Source organism: Drosophila montana, unplaced genomic scaffold, assembly GCF_035044405.1.
Source record: "Drosophila montana isolate Dmon_TW-CO22-7 unplaced genomic scaffold, ASM3504440v1 contig_2178_1, whole genome shotgun sequence".
NCBI classification, from domain to species: Eukaryota; Metazoa; Arthropoda; class Insecta; order Diptera; family Drosophilidae; genus Drosophila; species Drosophila montana.
The window spans coordinates 1,429,170-1,444,681 of NW_026997075.1; the positions used below are offsets into that span (position 1 = coordinate 1,429,170).

Here is a 15,512-nt window from a genome sequence, read left to right on the forward strand (position 1 = left end):
AGATAAATAATGATAAAAATAGTAATAATAGAAAATAAATAATAATTAATAAATAGTAAATAAATAGTAAATAATAAATAATTTTTCATGAATAATATTTAATAAATAATGAATAACAAATAATAAATAATAATGAATAAAATATTTATAAGTATAAATTGGGAAGAAACATTCAAGAGTTACACTTTATAATGGATTGTTACAAAAACGCATTAATCAATTATGAGCGCATGCAAATTAATTGTAATCAATTATTTTTCTTTATAACACTAATACGCCTTGTCCTGTGTTTTAGGAAAGGTTTCAAAAAAAAAGTAACCGAATTCCTTGGAATCTGAAAAGTTGGGAGTTTCTCTTCGGTCATTTGCAGCTCTTTCCTTGGCGTCAACTCAAATCCGTTGCGCGAGCTATCATATTACGTGTAAATAATCGCACACATAAATTAAATGTTTGTAATCTGATTTGATAGTCACCTTTAACAACTGTTCAAGTGCCTCGTTTATTTGAGTGCAGTCTTCGGATTGCAATTAAACAGGCAATCACAGTATGATTCGTTTCGCTTTAAAGTACTCATAATTTTGTTTTATGGCTTTATATCGGATGAGCCGCTTTTTTGCCGTCGAGATCTTTCCGATAAAGAAAAAAAACCACAGCTACATTCCTTGTAGCACTGGGTTAAGTGCGACCACTTGATTTTGTGTGCGTGTGTCTGTGGCGCATCGTTTGTGGCATAAGTCGCAGGCGTTGTGGCAGGGTCCGAGGCTAACCAATTGGCAACCGTCTGTACTTGTAAATTTATGATGAACCTTCACACTTGCCGCTTGGCTTAAGTTTTGGGTGCTGCTTCAGACTGCGAGCTGAGGTCGGAAACTCTGAATCTCTGATTTTTCGCTGTTCTGCCCTTAATTTTACTTGCAATTTGCGTTATATATATACATATACATATATGTATATATATATGCCATCGATATTGCCACTCACACACACACAGAGGCAGTCAGAGATTTTTGCACTTGTATGTTTTATTGCCAGAGCCGCTTTGCGGTAAATTTATTGCCAAATTGTCGTTGTCGACGGCGGCTTTCGAAATATCGCGAAATCGCGACTCGGGCGGCCAACAGTAGGTGGGGCGGCGTTCGGGTCCTGCCCGATATCCATTGGCCATAAAAAAAGAGCCGCAGCTACAACGCCAACAGCGACAATTGCGGCAACACAACGTCGTCAATAATAAATTCATAATATTCGCTTTGCCTTAATAAATTTTTATTATTTTTTAATTCCTTTTGATTGCAAAAAAATAAATAAAAAAAATTGAAATCACTTTTTAAACCATAATAATACAATATAAGTAGTCCAGAGAAGGAAAAAAAAACTGAGTGCCTGTAATTACGCCGGAACCGAACTTTCAGTAGCGTCCCCTGCGAGTGGCTAGCACCGACGCCCTCTGCGTGGTGGAGCTGACGTAGTTGCTGGTTGTGCCTGGCTCTCGGAATTGCAGACTGTGTGGCTGTGTCTGTGCCGGCGACTGCGGCGTTGCCTTCTGTCGCACCGCCGTTGACTCCTTGAGCGCGGGCACCTCAATGGAACGCGGCAGATTGGGATAGACTTCAGGTGTGATCGCTGCTTGGGCAGAAGATATGAGAGCACAAGTCTTAAATGATGATGATAATAATAATAATAAAATGTATAGTAATAAAAATAATACTAATAATAATAGTAATAATAACGATAATAGTAATCATAATCATAATTGTAATAATAATGATAATATTAATAATAATGATAATAATAATTATTATAATAGTAATAATGATAATAATAACAATAATAATAATAATAATAATAATAATAATAATAATAATAATAATAACAATAGTAATAATAATAATAATAATAATAATAATAACAATACTAATAATAATAATACTAATAATAATAATAATTATAATGATAAAATATTAAATATAATAATATTAAAAATAATAGTAATAAAAATAATCATAGTTTTAAGAATAATAATATTAAAAATAGTGATAACAATATTGATAAAAATAATGATAATACAAATAAGAAATATATAAAATAGTTATTATTTATCTAAAAACATTTTCAATCAACTTTTGGTATATATAAAGTCGACTTTACTTAACTTTTCTTGACTTTTTTATGTATTGAGTAGGTATTCTTATATGTTTTAGATGACCCACCCTATATATCGTTAAATATTCAGGACTTTATAAGCTTTACAAATATTATTTATCCAATTTTCTGCCTCAATAGCCCCACGCTACTGAGCCACACTTAAGAGAAGCTTAAGAGATATCATAAATATCACTTAATGCTCAGTTAAGAGAAATGAAAATAGATTCTGTCCTTGATTCCTTGGATCCCCCAACCCGTCTCCATCGATTCGCTTCAACCAGCACTTGCGCGATTTACTCACATTGATTCTGCCTGTAGCCAAACTGATCCGCATTGTAGAAGACCGTAATGTAACGTCCATCGGGCATACGGTAGGAGTAGTAGCCGACCACCATTAGCGTCTTCACCTCGTTGATGAAGGCAAAGTAGCCGCGCTCGTAGCGCGCCGTGCCGTCGTCCAGTTCATAGCGAAACTCGTAGCTGCCATCCGGATAGCGATGATTGAAGCGATCCAAAAGGCGAGCGCCTCTTGCCTCCGGCTCCTGCTCCCGCTGCTGCTGCAATGCTGGCGCTGCTGTGCTCAGTTCCAGCAGCAGGACGAGCAGCGTGAGCAACAGCATTTGATATCTAGATTCCTGGGCCATGGCCTTGTGTGTGCGTGCAGCTCGGGATGCTGGGAGCAAGGAGTGCGTAGGTGGAGCTGCTGCTCTAAATGAAAGCGGTGCTGGTGGTGGTGGTGATGGTGGTGATGGTGGTGTTGGTGGTGTTGGTGGTGTCGTGGTCTGCTGCCGCGTTGTTTTGTTAACTGTTTAATTCGGAAACTGCGTAACAATGCCTTTTTATAGCCGCTGCGAATGTCGATGCCAACCACCGCGGCTGCGACGTCGGCTTCTGCTGCTGCTGCTGCTGCGTCGGTGACCGCGGCAACAACTCACAAGCATGGACGCGACTGCGGCCCAATTGGGATGATAGCGTCAGCAGCCGCAGCAGCAGAGCCAGCAGCAGCGGCTACGGCGACGGCGGCAACGTCAAAAATTCTCAACGCTTAATCAAAAAAAAAAAAAAAAATCTTAAATTCATCTACTTACACACATGTGTGTATGTACGTCTTCTTGTTGTTGCTGCTGTTGTTGTTGTTGTTGTTGTTGTTGTTGTTGTAGCTGTTGCTCAGGTTGTTGCCATGGGCGGGTCTAGGGCGGAGCGGCGGAGCATCAGCAGGTTGCTAACTGGGCAATTAGGCTGCGCCTCTTTTGGCTTGTTTGCTTTGGAATCTGTTCGCGCCGTTGACAAATCGGCTAAAATGAATCCCAAACTACGCACAATGGATGCGACAGCTAAGGAATTTTATTGTGTTATTGTTAATCTATAGAGGATACGATCTGTCAATCGTAATCGCAATCGTAAGCATTGCACAAATGTAATGCCTTAACATAAAGAACCTTCTTAATATTGCCTGGCTTATAAGAATAATCCTGCTAATCATTAAGAATAACTATATCTATATATATATCATTTAGAACACATTGTTTAAAGGAACTTAAAAAACTGAGAGTAGGGTAAATATGAAGGTAGAAGGAATAATATAATGATATATTTTATTTATTTATTTTTGGCAGCCAGGCTTATAGAATATTCGTATAAAATTTCTTGCAAATTGTAAATTAGTTCCGCTGTTGCATGGACGGCAGCTAAAAATACACCCTACACAAGTAACAAGTACACCCTACAATTTGTGCAACCTGTTCGAGTACGTGCCGGCAGCTTGCAGCATGTAGCATGTAGCATGTAGCATGCGGCAGCCGCGTAAAGAGCCGCCCAGCTGAGCACAAGCATCTACAGCAGCAGCAGCAGCAGCAGCAGCAGCAGCAGCTTTGGGCTGTGGTTCATCTTTGCCTCCTATGGCCAATTAGGGCTAATTTATGATTTCAATCATTTCTTAATTGCATTTAATGTGCAGCGATTTAGCGAACAGGGCGAGCACTCAATGAAAGGTTGGACGCGCCGACGTCTTGTCTGTCTGTCTCGTCTGCCTGGCTGGCTGGCTGGCTCGAGGATGCGCAGCCACTGGACTTGGTCAGTCGGCCAAAGTTAATGATGTTGGTCGCTAACCCAACGCCCTGTCCTGTTTTTTGGTCGATACATCAACGAGCTCTTATCGCCGATGAATTAATTTGCGCACACATTTAAGGTCAGTGCTTGGGGCAGGCAACGGGGGCAGGTTCAGGACCTGCATATCGAAGCCATAAAATTCAACTGGAATTGTTGCTGTTGTCAGCGACACAAAATTTATAACGCCTCATTGTCGCTGGGCGGCAAATTCACTGTTAGTGTAACAGTCACCGTCACAGTTCACCAATTTGGTGACAGCATCAACCCCAGTGACAGTGACAGCCAGACAGCGACACCGACATTTCCAGTCACTCACTTACTCAGTCAGCAAGTCAGTCAGTCAGTCAGTGTCAGGCCACAAATGCGCGACAAAAGGCGAGACTCAAAGTGGCAGCAGCAGCAGCAGCAGCAACTGGCGTCGACATCCTGGCCAAGGCAATGACATGCTTGAAAACTGATTTATTTATAAACGCAATTTATCTCTGACTCTGGCAAAGCTTTTATTTCTGCATTTGAACAAAGCCAAAAAGCGCCCAAAAGGCAAAAGCCGGCAGCGCAAATTAAAATACAAAGCGCAAAATGTTTGGCAAACTTGTTGCGTCGACAGCAGCAACAGCAGCAGCAGCAACAGCAGCCGCCAAGTTGCTGACAGCAGCGCCTGGCAAGGTCATTTGTTTCGTATGTCGATGACAAAGACAACGACCAACAAATCACAATGCGTCCCCCTCTCAAAAAAAAAAGGCAACAACATATTAAGAAGAGGAGCTGCTGCTGCTGCTGCTGCTGCTGCTGCTGATGTGAGCGAGCAGCAGGAGACAGGGAAAGATGTTGCTGTTGTCGCGCAGTTGGCGGCGTGACAGGAAGTGTTTCTTGGTACTGTGTCGATTGTTGTTGGGCCACAGTTTGTCATTACCTGCAGGCAGCAGTTATTTTTGGGCTCACAGCTGCATGCTGCATGTTGCTGCTGCTGCTATTGCTGTTGATGCTGTTGTTGCTGTTGCTGCTGTTGTCGAGTTAGCTGCTGGCTGCGTGCTTAGCCCAGTAGCTCAGCCACAATGGTTTTGTAGGTGTTGTCCTTGTCCTTGTCATCGTCATCATCAGCGTTTGCATTTAGTATGTTACGTGCCCCACCTTAGACTGCGCGCTCGCACAGTGGGACAAGTTTTGTGTAAAATAGTTCACCTGCAAATCTGGCACTTGTTATCATCTAATTACGTTATATTTCTAAACAACAAGCGTTGTGTGGCTCAATACGTAAAAAGATGCTATATGAAGTTAAGATCTATGTATAGGAAGTAATAGCATTGCATAGAAAAAGTGTTTTTGTTTTGTTTTTCTTATTTAAAGAATACGTCAGCATTTATGAATAGAATATACATTGATATTCTGACAAGTGCAACGAATGATATTTCACACATATTATTGATCTACATTTGTTTCAGGCTTTCAGTTGTTTGTTTGAATAATAAACTCATACATCATCCTGTCAAAAATCTAAATTTCAACATGTCTCGCTTCAATGTGCGCACCGAAAATCGCGTGAATTGCGCTAAAGCCACGACAACAGCAAAAAGAACAGTCAGGAAAAAAAAAACCAAATATGAAGACACCGAATTTTAGGGGTTTTTTCTTACCATAAGATACCCTGTAGCTACCAATGTATAGGATAATGTAGACTTTAAGCAACTTATGTCAGTTAAGATATTACTTAAGAAAGCTGAATAACAGCTTATTAAAAAAACTAAGCAATGGAAATCCTTTTACTAAATAAAATGTGGAATTCTAAAAAATCATTAATTTTTTGAAGAATCTTTGTAGAAGAAAAAAATGTTGCAGCTGATTAAGGACATACATATATATTTAAGGCCAACAAAGAATTGATTGTCTTGGAATACCTCTTTTGCAGCCCCTTATTTTAGTACAGGGTATGGAATCGCGCAAAAAAACAAACTCACAGATACAGGTACATCCGAAAACGCACAGATACACCTACACAGCTATACAGCTATACAGTTACAGATACATATGCAAAGACAGCACAGATATAAACACACGGAACAGACGAATGGGCAAAGTTACACACAAATAATGCATAAAAGTGGCTTATAAAACAAAATTTGTATGAATGGTCCATGTAGCGTAGCTACGTGACATGACGTCTCGAGATTTAACTTGTTGTTTGGCTCCAGCCAAAGTTGGCTCCGTCTTCGAATTGCCCGACAGCACCGACTGTGGCTGTGGCTGTGGCTGCGACTGCGACTGCGGCAGTTGCCCACTTTTTGTGGCTTTTGCGAGTTGCCTGCTGCCTGTTGCCGTCTGGTGCTTGGGTTTGGGGCTGGGCACGGAATAATTCCCATCAAATCACGTCGCTCTTGCGGAACTCTTCAAAACTGATTCAGATTTCTGGCCGCCCTCAACAGCCGCAGTCCATTTATGTGCGAGTGCTTCATTTTTTATGATATGCCGAGCATCTCAAAACAATTTGTAAGACTTACGGTTGAGTTTTGTTTTGGTGTCTTGCATAAATTATAAAAGCCGCAAGCTCTCTTGCTGCAGGACCAGGCCCAGGCCGCACGATGTGCGATGTAAGCAGAAATTTGCCACAGCAACAAATTGCAGAGCAGATACAAGCAAGCATCTAGATAAATAATATGTATATGTATATATATATGGCTATCGCTACAAGCATGCATAGATTTATTAAGTAGCCCACCAGTTAGCCAAAACATGGCACATCGCAACACAATTGCCAATTGCCAATTACCAAAATGCGGTCAATTTAGCCAATAAGGCCAGCGGCATTGTAAGCAACACCATCCAGCCGTATCTTCAAGATACATATGTATATTCATGCCCGGGCATTGCACTTCATTTGGTTGCCGCTCGGTGAACACACCCACGCACACACACACAAACACACCCACACACACCATTGCAAACTAAGCCAAGTCAATAAAATTCTAACTATAAAAGCCTTTTACTGTTGCCCGGTCCAAGCTGGCCTGCGAAAGGGCTTTGGACATGGACAATTGCAGCTGAGGCTCTGGCCGTACATTCATTAAATGTACATTTTGTGGCTGCTTTCGGGCGTCCAAACAAAAACACCTTGTTTGCCAATTTGCGGTGTGCGGCTAGTTGGCAGCAATTGAAATTTACAAAAAGCCACATTATTAATCTCAAGATTAGATTGAGTTCGCTTTTGATAAGCAGCCGAATGTTTATGATTCACTCGTAGTTCTCTCGTATCTAGGACGTGTGTAAACCATCTGCTTCGAAGCCGCGACTACACAGCAAGAAAAATTGTAATTTAATATTCATTTAATGTTCTAGCAGTGTTTTGACACTCTCACTTTATTCTGCAGGCATAACTTGAATTTATGAAAATCGCACAGAAATGCGATGTTGAGAGAGAGAGAATGTGTTAGTTATACTAAAAACACTTTATTTTTTAAATCCACGGAAGCTAAAAGCTTTAATTTGGATTAAGCAACTGTATCCGTTTATTAGATATAGTATGATTTCTGAAGTAGGACAACACTTTCATATTACTTAAATACTTGCGAGCTTAAAAAAATGTATTCATTTCTACAATTGTTCGTTGTGTTCTTATCAAATGTGAGATGGTGTGCGCCACAATTGCTCAGCCGCTTTTTTTTGATTTTGTGCTTTATTGTGCTTTGTGACTTGATAGCCCGGCATAAATTTAGATTAGGCCTGAAGTTACGCACATTTTTAACAGTCTAGTCATTCACTCTTAAGCCCAAGCTTAACCAAACGGGTCAATGTTTCAATTTTTGTTAAATACCCTGTACCCCATAGGAAAGCGTAGAAAGGGTGAACTATTTTTTTGCCAGTGTATGTAACAGGCAAAGGGTATTATCTCTGGTTCTTAAAGTGTATATAATTTATAGTCTTAAAATATTTAAAAAATTTGCTCATATCATAAACGAGCAGATTTGTTATATATATATATTAAATCATTCTTTAAAGTATCGATGAGTATCGATTCTTTAAGCACATCTAGGTGTATATAAGAGCTAGAGAAACCATATTTAGGTATATGTATTTGGGATAAGGGAGAAGTGCAGTCGATGCATGGTATGTTTCTGTGTGTAAGTACAGGGTATCTACTGGTCGGGCAGAGGAAGTTTTTTTTATATTTAAGGCAAGCTCGCACGTACGCAGCGCTGACGATGCCAGAATCCAAATCCGGAATCGTCTTAGCTGCTAGAAATCCATAGTTCAGGAACGAGTCTTTTTGCGTCCCGCATTTGATTTAGGCACGTCAATTATAGCTATTACTCAATTTATTTATTTATTTGTGGGCCATTTATTTATTTATGGACTACTTCAATGCGATTGACCTTTCTCCATGCCAATGGCGTGCTAAAAGGCAATGTGACGCTGGGGAATCGCGTCCACACGAGCATAGAAAAAAGGAAAAATGAAATCCGTTGTCAATGCTTGCATTATTGGAGGCTTATTGAACGACCATGAAGATAGATTAATGATGGGGTTAAGCATCTATCTGGAAATAGATTTCAGCATGTGCTTATGCATATGCTTGTTGCTGACCCTTTACACACACACACAAAGACACACCCTCGAATTAATCTTCCGAATCCCTCACTGTAACCTACCCCAATCACAATTGGGGACTTGACTGGGTCTGTGTCCTGTGGGAGCCTCTCAAGTTTATAAATAGCAACAAGTTCCCGCCGGTTCGCCCCTACAATGTTATAATCGTCAAGTATTTAAATCAAATGAAATTATTTTGTTGACTCGACTGGTGAGTTTTTTGAACCCCAAATGGGTTTCTATATTGTTAAATGGTTTGCATAGAAAACAGGTTTTTTTCACGCTTTAAATTAGCTCTTATAAACCATTAATTAGCATAGCCAGAGTTCATTTAAAATCTTTTTATAATATCTGTTAATGGTGTCCTGTTGCCGCGATAGCGAGCACGTTGCTTGCGATAAGCATTGAGTGTTAATCAACGACTATTGATAGACATTTTCCTTAAATTAGACTTAAATTTAATCAGAAATGTTGCACGCTTTAAACACATTTGAAATTCTTTGATTCCAACTTGTGTGAATGTTTGACGCGTTGTAATATTTACAGCCTGCCAACATTTACAGCAAAATTTGGCATATTTTAAGCTTACGCACCTTACGTACCTCCACAACACGGGAAACTCACTTTAAATTCTTGTTAAGCTTCTTTAAAGAGAATTTCACACCAAAAATGTGCGAAAGTCCCACGGGGTACATATATGTAGGTATGAGAAGCATAAGAGGCCAGGGATTACAATTGGGATGCGCTGCATCATTATGATCTTAATTATCAGCATCGTCATAAGGGTGTGTACAGCTCGTATTGTCGCCATCTGCAGTGCCAGCATCTGACTACTTTTCTGTACTTAAAAAGTTTGAAGCCACACAATCCAAAATGTTACACATAAAAATGAAACTATTAAGAGTATATGACTAGTAAATACCACGGACTTGTCTACATTATGCTGCAAAACAATCGTTAGCACAATCAATAGAATCGATGATACGCACTGTCGACTATCGATAGTTTTTGACTGACAGAGTGTCGATATAGCCGTATCCGTCGTGTCTGTTCCAAAGTCTGTCAGCTAGTGTGAACGTGCAGGGCTAGGGGTATTTCCGGCTTGCTACTTTTCACTTCAATTCCAAAAGTTACGTGAATATATCGACGATTATATCGATATTTTTGTGGCGCCAGTATACTTAGCTTCTGATACTCTTGCTCTGGCATACCCTTTGCAGTGCTGCTAGAGGGCAAACGGTGCGGTGCTGTGGCTAGAGTTGCAACGCATCGAAAATGATGTTGCAACCGAAAAAAACTGCACGTCATTGGCATTGCCGCAAATCGTTTGAGTTTAGAAAGCATTTCTCATAATTTTTACATTCTGCATCCGTTCGTAATTCGTAGCGTTTTGTGGGGCAAACAACTTGCATGCAGACTTTGGGGCCAAGAGCCGCCAGCTGTGCACACAGCCAGTATGCATAGATGCATATACATGTGTATGTATGTATGTATATAGACAGAGCCCGCACCTTGAATTCCCGCTGGTCTAAGGCTGCTGCTCAGCTTCATTTGTGCAATTAGAATTCAAACTGTATAAGAACCAACTGCGCTTTTTCTGCCACCAAAGCCGGCCCCTGCCCGTGCTTGCAGTTAAAGCAATGGCTTGTGCATAAAAGCCAAAGACGCCTGGGGCCACATCCATTCATTCATTCATTCGTTCATCCATTCATTCAGTCATTCAGTCATTCACACTCGTTGTGTCGCCAGTGCCGGTTTCAGTTTCAGGCTGTGCTCATTCATTAGATGGCCATAGAGGCCGACTCGTAAATAAACCGAATCCCGCATCGGATTAGTAGCAGAAATGAATAGCTGCAGCTACAGCAACAGCTTCAGCTCCAGCTCCAGCTACAGCTTCAGCTTCAGCTGCAGCTACAGCTACAACTAGAGCTGCCAGTTTCGGCTGCAGCCTCAGGTTTGCTGTAGCTGCTCCTTGTGCTTTTTACGAGCAACCCTATTCCCTGGAGGATGCTTGGCATAAAAAGTATGACAAAGGTAGGCGTAGTGGAAAGGCAGCCCCCGTCTTACGCCCACTCTGCTGGCGGTTACCGCTGTCAGTTTTATGAATGCTCACCGATTTGCTGCTGACAATCTGTCCGCTGGCGGTGTCTTTCAGACAGTGCTTGCAACCAAACCAGGTTCCAACTAGCATCACCCAATTTGGCTTCGCAGAGACGCCATTTAAATGGGCACCACACAATACAGAAGCGTAGTTCCGGCAACAGCTCAAAGTGAGTGTGCGAAATGGGCTTTTTGTCTGGCGTCTCATAATGTCATGTTTAGGCCATCATCAAATGATGGCCCGCCCATTCATTGAATGGTGCGGCCCATTAATTCAAACTTGGCGCTGATTATGGCTAAAAATTGGAATGCGTTTGCAACAGCCAGACAGCCAGCTGCAAGCTGCAAGCTCTTTATTGTTGTCACACCACGAGGCTAATCATATGCATTTAGGGCCAAGTCTGGCATTCAGTATCCCTAATAAGTGCACCACTCAACCACCCACTAAATTGGCTCAGCGCACTGGCAAGTCAGTAATGCACTTTGTGGGCAACTATGTAAGTACGAGTCTGCAATTTGAATGGAACTGCTGGTGCCTATATAGGGGACTGCTCCTATACTTAGCTTATGATTGTGTTGGCCCGGCTAGTTGTATTATAGTTCAATTAATTTTCTTCCATTTTAAATCAAATATATAAATATTTTAACTATTTATAAATGACTAGTCTTCTAGTTATTGTACTCCCTAAAATTATTGTTAAGTAATAAGAAATTAAATATTTAAGGACATGCTGCTGAATTTAAACCGACTGCCTTCGTGAGTCATTCAGTCTCATGACGTCACATGATGTATGCTGATGTTTTGCATACAATACTTAACCCCCGTTTTCCCCACTTGCTGGTCCACTTTTCCAGAACCCCACCGACAATTTCAGCTTCCTATTCGATTAACCGGTCAGCCAAAATCGTACATATTTATGTATATGTAACTTTAATTTCCCCTAAACTAGTCGCATGTTGTATCGTTTAGATTGGGTCTCTTAGATTTCTGCAGTGCAGTCAACTTCAAAGGGTTTCGGGAAGAAATTCTTTTTCATATTTAAAATTTTCACCTATATAAGCAATCACATGTCCTTGAACTAAATTATATATACATATATCGAAGTTCCAGGTTAAACACGAGGGCGAACTTTAAAATTTTGGACTCGGTTTTTGGTTAAATTAAATCACCCAACGCTAAAATCAAAAACTAAAAATTTACTCAACATTTTCCATATTATAAATAATTTCGGGGTTGGAGATTGATGACCAGTGTTGCCACCTAGTCAAATTTGCATGTACTTTCCTTACACAACACTTTTAAGGATTTCGATAACAGCCTTTGTTAGATAATTCCACATATTTAAAGTGATTTGCCTACCAGAGAAGAGAAAAGCTTAGAAATTTGCAGGCCAAGAAATTTTACTTTAGAGCCAACAATTTTCTGCGAGCAAAGAGCTTCGCCGGCCACTTTTCGAATGGCAAAAGCAATTTATGGACTTTGATTAATTGAATTGAAAAATTGCAATAAAAATACATTAAAATTGAATGTGAAAGGGCGAAATGTAGGTGTGTTTTTATGGAAATATATTTGAAATAATTTTTATTATATTTTGTTTGCTTAAATTGAATTCGAAGCCTGTTGAAGCCAATGCTGATGCGGGCGTAATGTGAGCAATTGATGATGTGTATCGGTGACTGGGTATTTGGTGACTCGGTCTCATGGTCCTGTCGTCTATATATGTTCATATTTTCGATCTATCGGTCTGTTGTCGTCTTGGTGGCAAATTGTGTTACGGAACAGCCAACAGCCAATAGCCAAAAATGATTTTCGACAGGGCCAACTCAGCTGTACTCAATTTCGAGCTCTTCGGGGGCAGCATTCAATGATGTCTCTCGCTGCGGCAATTGCTTCAATTTGATTTGGAGCAACCGAAGCCTGGCAGTTGAGCAGAGCAAAGCGAAAAGCCCCATGGCTCTTGCCAGTGGAGCAGATCCAGCCACACGTGCAGCTATTTGATGTCACTTTACCGACCGTGCTTACGACAAAGTTCCCATGCCCAACCCCAAACTTATCCGCGTTCACATTCACGCCCTCGTATTCAGCTAGCTTTCAGTTTACGTTAATGTTACTGGCTGCCACATCATCATCATCATCACCAACAACAACATCATCATCAGCATCATCATCATCCTCAGCTGGTGCTGTGCCAAGTTTAGCTGCAAAAATGTCGTCAACTGTGGCCACAGTTGATGGCTTGGTTTGGTTCTGGTGCTGGATCTGGGTCTGTGTTTGGTTCTGCAATTGTAACATGTTTTTTTGTATTTCACAGTCAGAGGGAATGACAGTGGCTGTGGTAGAGGCATCCATGGCCACTTACATTTGCTTCCAGGCGGACATCAGCTTCAGTTTGACCTTTGGCTGTGCTCCCGCTTCTGGTGCTCGTTCGGGAAGTGTTGATGCCCACGGCCATGGCATCTGGATGCTGGGCCAACTCTTCGTCGTTACGCTCTGGCACGCTTATTGAATTTCGCTTAGCTGTTGGCGTTGACTTCATGGCTGCCACATCATGTGGCACATCGAGGGTGCGGGGCAGCAGCGGCTGCTCGCCGGATAATGTGTCTGCGTTTTGGGCATAAAATTTTACGCTCGGTTGCACACTGAAGCCCCCAATCCCAGCTAGGGATTGGTACGCCGAACACTACTTACGCGTGTCCACATGGTAGCCCTGGTGATCGGCCCTATAGAATACGGTCGAATACTGACCATTGGGTAGTGGCATCGAATAGTAACCACGACGCGCCAGCACAAAGCTCTTGCCCACGGGCAGCCAGTAGCTGCGCTCATAGCGCGTATCTCCGTTGCTCAGCTGGTATCTGCAGAGTGGGACGAGGACAAGGAGGAGGCGTAGGATATTAATTAAAGAGAAACCAAAAAGCCCAAACTGCAACAGCTGGTTAATTGCCATCACCTGTACTCGTGTTGTCCATCGGGCGAGCGTTGATCGAAGCTATCAATAAGTCGGGTGTTGTCCTTGTTGTCGGTGAACGTGGGCAGCAGCTGCAGGCCAGGCGGTTGTGGTTGTGATTGTGGCGCCTGCGGTGCCACTAATGGTGGCCAGTGATGCACATGCTGATGCCGGTCACTTTGCGCAGGCATGGAAGTGGTACTTGTTGTGGTGGTAGTGGTGGTGCGCCTGGGGCGCAGTGTCCAGCGCGCTTGCACGGCGCACAGGCTGACTGCGAGTAGCAACAGCAATTGCAGCAGCTGCAGGCACGATTTTGACATGGGGGCACGACGCAACATACTCAATTCGAACTGGATGCCTGGCTGTGGATTCAATAATTGATTCCTTGGCCAGACGGCTGGCGGCCTTTTATACGATTCGGCAGAGCGAAGCCTTTTGCCACTGAAGATGAGAAATGTGCTGCGAAAGTCAACGGAGCCAAAGAAGTCAAAGAAAGCACACACACAAAATAATAATAAACTCACACGTCAGTGCCAATGATTTGGCACTCTTCAGCCCCAAAAAACCTCAATCCCAACCAAATCCCAAACACCCAATGTCGCATACGCATCTGTGCCCCGAACAGCCGCACCCTGCGCATCCTGCAGCCCGTTCGGAATTTGGAGCTCTGCACTAAGCGTCTTGATGGCTTTGTGATTTTGACAGCATTTATGATTTTTTTCTTCTTTATTTATTTTTTTTTGTGTCTGCAGTCGAGTTCTTTGCTGGGTATTTTGATTTCGATTTTGAGTTGAACCTGAATCTTGTTGGCCGGTGTATTTGTTTTGTTGTACCGCCCGCGGCTGTAATGTGTGTCGGCTACAGAAGCACAGAAGCAGCCATTGCCACAGTTATGGCCCCGACTCGGAGCCACGGTTCATTGACCAGACCAGCGGGCCACGTCATCCTACCTACCAATGGCTCAACTGTTCCCATCGACAGCTGCCGCTCTCCATGCTAAAAGTGCGTCGCCGAATTTCGTGGACATTGAATTTGGCCAAATGTGTGCGTCCATTTGTTCCTTTTGCTTGTCTTGCCTCTTCTTCTTTTTTTTCTATTCGATTTTCAGTTATTCTTTCCCTCCCCCCATATTGTCGAACACTTGTGTGTGTCCTTGACAATGGCGACAATGGTTGCCCAGCTGCTGGCTGCTGGCTGATGCCTGATGGCTGGTGGATGATAAATGCCTGACAGTCAGAGCACTCCGCAGAGTCATCAACAATGTGCATTATATTTAATCGATGACTGGAACAAAAAGGCGTCTGCCAGCAATTGAAATTTGGCCCATTTCAATTGTCTGTCAGCGGGCAGCAATAATAACAGTAATAATAATAAATAATAATATTTATGGTTGTCTTTCCATACCCTGCACTGACTGCTTCTAAGGGGTATTTGCAATTTTGTTCAAATCTATGCAACAGGCAGAAGGCCACATCTTGATCAGGACGATGCGCCGAGTCGTTATAGTCTTGTCTTATCTGTCTGTCTGTGTGAACGGGTTGAGCTCGGCTAAAATCTTGAATTGTATTACACAGTAGTCCAGGATAGTCCTTCTCTCTTGGGCTGATAATGTCTCATCGATAGGTATTCCATCTC

At 42.1% G+C, this 15,512-nt stretch overlaps 2 protein-coding genes across 2 annotated transcripts; both read right to left on the reverse strand.

The window, feature by feature from the left end:
- Nucleotides 1-1,405: 1,405 nt before the first annotated feature.
- On the reverse strand, nt 1,406-2,786 carry Cpr12A (Cuticular protein 12A). The gene is made up of 2 exons (XM_064681077.1): nt 2,444-2,786; nt 1,406-1,620 (listed from the first exon to the last, which is right to left on the reverse strand). Exons 1-2 carry the CDS (start codon nt 2,784-2,786, stop codon nt 1,406-1,408), a joined length of 558 nt encoding a protein of 185 aa, XP_064537147.1.
- A 9,748-nt stretch (nt 2,787-12,534) lies between these two features.
- On the reverse strand, nt 12,535-14,257 carry LOC135427488 (uncharacterized). The gene is made up of 4 exons (XM_064681007.1): nt 13,881-14,257; nt 13,619-13,785; nt 13,290-13,531; nt 12,535-13,207 (listed from the first exon to the last, which is right to left on the reverse strand). The coding sequence occupies exons 1-4, from the start codon at nt 14,213-14,215 to the stop codon at nt 13,022-13,024; spliced, it is 930 nt and encodes a 309-aa protein (XP_064537077.1). The 5' UTR covers nt 14,216-14,257; the 3' UTR covers nt 12,535-13,021.
- Between the last annotated feature and the right edge of the window lie 1,255 nt (nt 14,258-15,512).